The 6,085-nt window shown below is 36.3% G+C and overlaps 1 protein-coding gene across 1 annotated transcript; it reads right to left on the reverse strand.

Moving 5' to 3' along the window:
* Positions 1–871: 871 nt before the first annotated feature.
* On the reverse strand, positions 872–5,521 carry LOC117832485. The gene is made up of 4 exons (XM_034711638.1): positions 5,386–5,521; positions 4,902–5,234; positions 3,992–4,113; positions 872–1,467 (listed from the first exon to the last, which is right to left on the reverse strand). The coding sequence occupies exons 1-4, from the start codon at positions 5,450–5,452 to the stop codon at positions 1,381–1,383; spliced, it is 609 nt and encodes a 202-aa protein (XP_034567529.1). The 5' UTR covers positions 5,453–5,521; the 3' UTR covers positions 872–1,380.
* Between the last annotated feature and the right edge of the window lie 564 nt (positions 5,522–6,085).

The following is a 6,085-nucleotide window of genomic DNA, read 5'->3' on the forward strand; positions in this document are numbered from 1 at the left end:
CTCAAAAGTAGGTGTTTCATTGTGTGCATGTAGTTTGAGGATGTATATTTTTATCTGAATTAGAAGAAACAGTGCCTGAAAACTGTAACCCACCCTTACTTGTCTTTCTTTCTTTCTTTCTTTCTTTCTTTCTTTCTTTCTTTCTTTCTTTCTTTCTTTCTTTCTTTCTTTCTTTCTTTCATCAATGGAGCTGTTTTCAGATAGATTCTCCAATAAAATGCATTTACTTAAATCAAGTAAAGGGTTTGTATTAAATCCAGATTATCCGTCTTCTACAAATAAGATCTCAGCTTGAAAAATGTATGAAATGTTAAATAAACCTTGTTTCTTCTAAATTACAACTCAAAAAAAGATCATTTCAAGATTGTTTCACTTAACAAGATATTTAAGATGTCTTAAAACATGTCCCTCTATCTTGCTCAAATGTTACTTGTTAAGTAAATTTATTTTACATCAAGTGGGATAAGACATTTTGACTAAAAATGAGACAATTTCACTTGGTAAGATTTTGAGTTTTTGCAGTGTATTAGATGTAATGGAGGAGGTAGGCTTTAAGATATACCGCAGCTTGTTTGGCTTTGCTTCAAAAGTTTTGGCTTCACTCAGTACAGCTCTTATTCTGTCCTTGGGTCTATACAGTCTATGATCAACACCACTGAAATATCATTCAGTGAAAAATATGATATACTGGAAGTACATTTTACGGTAACACTTGAACTAATCAGTTGAATGTTGACATTCAACTGAAAATCTACTGATAGCTTGTACAGTGTCTTAGACAGACTAAAGTGTTACCAGTTTACAAATTAGAAAACTTCACTATCGTCATGAGAAAACACACTTGAATAGTATATTAAATCAGACTCAGTTACTCATTCAAAAAACATTTATTCATTTAGACTAAATACAGTTGTTATGAACCCTTTTTTTCTTTTATTGCATATACATGAACCCTCGAAATAAGTAAAACATGACATCATTGGATCAAAATGTATGAAATTTGTACAAAATCATAAGAAAATACTTAACATGAATATGGACAAATATTGACGTTGAAAAAAAAACATATCCGGATCTCGGGTGGGTCAAGTTCCAGTTTTTGACACTATAAGACAAACAAACTGAGACACGTGTGTACTCTTCTGATATAAAGTTGTGTTTTGCCTTTTATACGTAATGGCAAACTATTCAGTGACAGTGCAGGTTTTCTAAAGTTGTACCTTTTGCAGTTCAGGATCTTCACTGGTTCTTCACTGGGTCTTCTGCTGACAGACACACAGTCGGAGAACATGCAGAATTGCTACTTTGCTCACATGCATCACTTGCACCTTGTCAGTGCAGAAATGGAGTTTCAGGTTGGCTTCTTTCACAATGACTTTGTTAGCGTCTGATGGTTCCTCGCATGTCCTCGTAAACATCGTTGTTGCTGACGCGCTGTGGTTTCACAGTGGTTCCAAGAGTCTTGGTCTGGTAAACAGATATTGTGGTCAATATGGTACATCTACTGTTACACAACTTACACCATTTTTTTAACTTCTGTTTACTTTGTCTCCAGTCTATATATTTTTTATCAGCTCATTGTTTATGTTTTAAAACCTTATTATGTCAGACACTTCCTAAGATGTGTATTTGGTTTGACTCATTTGCCTTTAAACAGATTCAGGCTTAGTTTTGAAAGAGTTCTGAGTGTAAAAGCTTGAAAAAAAACACATTAAGTTCTTCAAAGGCATCCCTCAAGGATCAATTCTGGGCCCTGTCTTCACAATTCATACAACTTGTCTTGTCTCCTTTGATAACATTTGAAAAATAACTAGTTAAAGTCAGTTTTTATGCTGATAATACTGTCCCGTTCATGTAGGCCTTTCCAGAATGCACTTACCAACCTTAGCCTGAATCAAACTCATGATTTTTCCAGAGGAATGTTGTACATTTTACCTGCATACATCTATCGATTGCTGTTATTCACAATACCTAGAGTGACTTTTTGTTGTTTTTGCATGTTTATTTAAAATCCTGATACAATAAAGGGGTATTTAGGGGTGTCTCACATTTTCCAAGTACTGTCCTGATCATATATGTTTCATATATATGTGTATATTTATACGTGGAAACATAAAAATTGTACATAAGTTATTCACTAGGAATAATTTCACTGCTATACAACTCTTTTTAATACTCAATCTGGAGATTGCCATTTGCTGGCCCCTGATTTTTCAGGCCCCACCTCAAATTTCCATGTAATCATTAAATTCTTGTTCTTCCAAAATTATTATTATTTTTTAAATAAAACAATTTGTCAAATCATTTACTTTTAACTATTATATTGAAAATGCTATCACTAAACTACCACAGAAACACATTCAGCTTTATATTCAGGAATGTAAAAGTAAAGTAGAAGCAGTCTTACAAACTGTTCTACATTATGGGGATATAAACTACATACATGCTGCTGCTTTTGCTCTTCAATCACCAGACTCTTCTTCGTCACTGTAGTGTTTCCACAGACCCATTTGAAACTCTAAGTGGTAACCAAAGAAAGAACCTCTGCATCTCTGCATCACAATGCTCCTATCCAATTTTCCACCAGGCTATATAAACCATACACTGTAGCTTTGGTTACATTGGGTTACAGTAGCTTACTCCTGGACAAAAACAGACAAGAGTGCATCATTCAACACCTGAAGCAGGACATGAGTGTGAATGTAGTGCACCATTGGAAATGTAATTTACATGCAATTATGAATCGCCAAGAGAAACTGTAAATGGCAAGGACGGGGAAGGGTACTTGCAGCTGGTAAGAAGTTCTGGTATGTTGAAATAGGTAAAGGGTTAAAATGAGAAGTGGTTTATTCTGATAGCCACAGACGCATAGGTCTCTGACAGCCAACTGTGTAGTGATAAGCTACAGAAGAAGCTTAAAGACAGACAGCAATAATTTGGCTTACTGTTGGAAAGCATTGTTACACTAAAGAGAGAAAAATGTTGTAGCTCTGATTTAGCTTGTAAAGCATAACGGTGAGTTGCAGTTACTCTCCGGCTTATCCATATCATCACAAAATTAAATACTAAATCCAGTGGTTCTCTTTAACATACCGCGAGGATAAATAACTCTTTCTCTGAGAAAACTGGACTCAATTCAACGTAGTAACAGAGCATTTAACAAATTAACACAAAACGGGGCACACCCTTCAACTCTGCCCACCAGAGGGCTCTTAAAACCAAAGTACCAGTCTTAAATGGCAAATAATGACATTTAATGGCAGTGGAAATCACTACCACTGCTGTATTCACCCTGATTAGTAACTTGTGCATGCAAGATGAAAGCTATTACCTAATGGGGCATCATGGGCTCTGTACATACAGGACCTTCCCTTTGCTATAACATCTGTATACCAGAGGATCCTTCCAAACTAGCTCATACTGTCTGGTATTTTGAGTCCTGCGGTTTTACATTTAACTTGAAAAATCAACCTCTAATTTTAAATGAGTGGACTTGTTAACTTCAAATTCTCAAGATCAAGATGAAATTTCTTTCGGTGAATTCAAGATTCAAGATAATGGTCTCAAACAACGCTTAGTGGTGCCATTTTTATCTATGTAAGTAGGTCATTTCAAATTCCTCCAAGTCTGCATTTTCTGTGTCTCGGAAATCTTGCAAATAAGGTCAACATCAAGGATTTTTGAAGTTGAAAAAAATGTGCAGTTATTCATGCAGTTTGATTCCACAGCAGCACAAATCTTAGCCTCCAAACTGCTCATACAGTGGAGATCAACAGCTGTATACAAATAGATTTAACTAGAGCTTTTAGATTTTAGATTCACTGTGCCTTGGGTTTTTCACAAACAGGTTTGGTTTTGAATAACAGTTAAGTTGAAACTTCCCACCAGTTTCATCAGTGTTAGTGAGTCATGGCACATCACATTTTAATTAAAAAAACACACAAAGACACCCACAGTCACACTGAAAACACAAACTTAGATGCATGGGTACCTTGACGATCCATATGAAGAAGACCAGGAGGATAACGAGCAGGATAACCGCACAGATCACAACAGACACCAGGACCAGATTCTTACTAGGCCATTGCTCACACTTCTCTTCATGTTCTGTGTCTGCAGAGAAGATGAGTTGCTTAGATTAGTGCTCTCATTGCAGGTTTGATCTGAAGCAACAGTTAGTGAAAAGCACGGGTTTCATTGCTATCACAAGAGCTAATTTAAGCATACACCACTAGTCAAAAGTTTGAACACACCTTCTCATTCAATGTTTTTGATTTATTTTACTTATTTTGGACATTGTAGATTAATACCGAAGACATCACAACTACGAAATAATCTGGTTTTGCATAATCTGGATTACAACAGTAGTCAAATAGGGCTATCCATTGTGTACTACTCCTACCTCTGAACAACAAAACTGACGGTCTCAAACACATTAAGAAGGCAAGTCATTCTACAAGTTAACTCTTGACAAGGCTCATGTTAATTAGAAACCATTCCAGGAGGGAAAAAGGGGTCTACTTTACAGAATCTAAAATATAAATTATATTCTGGTTTGTTTAAAACTTTTTTGTTGATTAAATAATTCCATTTATGTTCTTTCATAGCTTTGATGTCTTTGGTATTAACCTACAGTGTTTACAATAATTACAATAAATACAAACCCTTGAATGAGAAGGTAATGCCAAACTTTTGACTCGTAGTGTATATCTGGCTGATTTTACACAAACCTATAACTCAAACAAACAATGTAACACAGTTTGATATATCAGTAAACTTCTATCACGCTGCACTGTTGTGCTTCTCTTTGCACACTTGGGGAATCATTGATAAAACAGCCTCACATATTTTTGAAGTGTAATGATGATGATAAAGTATTGAATGATTAAACATTGTCTCACCTCTCACAACCACGATTACAGACCCTTGGCCTCTCTGTTTTGAGGGTTGAGGGGAATCAAAGTCCATCTTTTGGTACTCGCACCAGTATGGTCCAATGTCGTCAGAGGTCAAGTTTTTAATCACAATGTCCACATTTGGTAAATCACCATCACACTGAAGTCTGCTCGTGAAACTTTGTTCTATTTTATATGTTCCTGTTTTCTTTTCTCCGAATAACACTTGAAAATCCTCAAGACCTTTAATCAGATACAGGTAGTGCTGGTCTGGGGTGGGTGATCTGCACTGGATGGTGACAGATTCCCCCAAATTTCTCCAGACTACTCCATTGCTATCTATACAGACAGACACAGAAACATGCAGAGTTAGCCTGTTTTTCATACTTTTCATGACATGAAGTTTCATGACATCATCTTGCCTTACCTAAATAACCAAACAAAAACTCACTTCTTCTGTTGAGGCATTAATACATAAAAGCACACTCACCTGAGCCACTTAACGCTGTGCCGCAGAGACAAAGGTAGGTTATGAGCTTCAAGCTGATGGCAGACATCCTGATAGTGTCTCTGACACAAACTGTACTTTTAAACTAACACTTCAGTAGGAAATGTGCATGTATTTCAACCCACATCACATGTGACCTTCAGTGTGGTTTCTGATGTGGGCGGGATGTTGACAGGCAGATGTCACGAGAGGTTGGAAAAAAAAAATTCTAATCTGAACCATTAGAAAGTTATGCTGAGATGAAAATAAGACTGTTTTATCTTCCTCTGAAGCATTCGACAGGATTTATTAATGTCTGATATATTTTGAAAGATTGCACTCTAGAAACAGCACCAGCTAGAAACAGAAAAATAAACTTGAGTGAGGTTGACAAGAATGCCTGACAAATACTTTCTTGCAGTGTGCAAACAACAGCTTTAATCTGAATACAGACTGTGGTGATAGCAGTAACACATAGCAGTTCTTTCCAGATCAGCACAAAAGATACATCTTATAACTGTGTTAGGATGTCGTCTTTCTCTGTCTCATCACTCATAGTGAAAGTGAAAAAGAGTGGCAGTTCATCACCATATCACACACATATATTCAAAGACAAAAGCATCAGATCATGTTTGTCAAGGCTTGCTTTGCACAAGTAGGAGTCGGTACATGCATACCCCACAGCAAAAATAGGTCACAAGTT

The sequence above is a fragment of the Notolabrus celidotus genome, chromosome 20, assembly GCF_009762535.1.
Source record: "Notolabrus celidotus isolate fNotCel1 chromosome 20, fNotCel1.pri, whole genome shotgun sequence".
Taxonomy (NCBI): domain Eukaryota; kingdom Metazoa; phylum Chordata; class Actinopteri; order Labriformes; family Labridae; genus Notolabrus; species Notolabrus celidotus.

What these genes read in the sequence shown, in the direction of transcription:
- LOC117832485 (XM_034711638.1), bottom strand. Translation starts at nt 5,452, where the DNA reads ATGTCTGCCATCAGCTTGAAGCTCATAACCTACCTTTGTCTCTGCGGC. An exon ending in CACAGCGTTAAGTGGCTCAG is followed by an intron (nt 5,235 to 5,385) that starts GTGAGTGTGCTT and finishes CTGTCTGTATAG; the next exon opens with ATAGCAATGGAGTAGTCTGG. An exon ending in TCTTCATATGGATCGTCAAG is followed by an intron (nt 1,468 to 3,991) that starts GTACCCATGCAT and finishes TCTGTTTACCAG; the next exon opens with ACCAAGACTCTTGGAACCAC.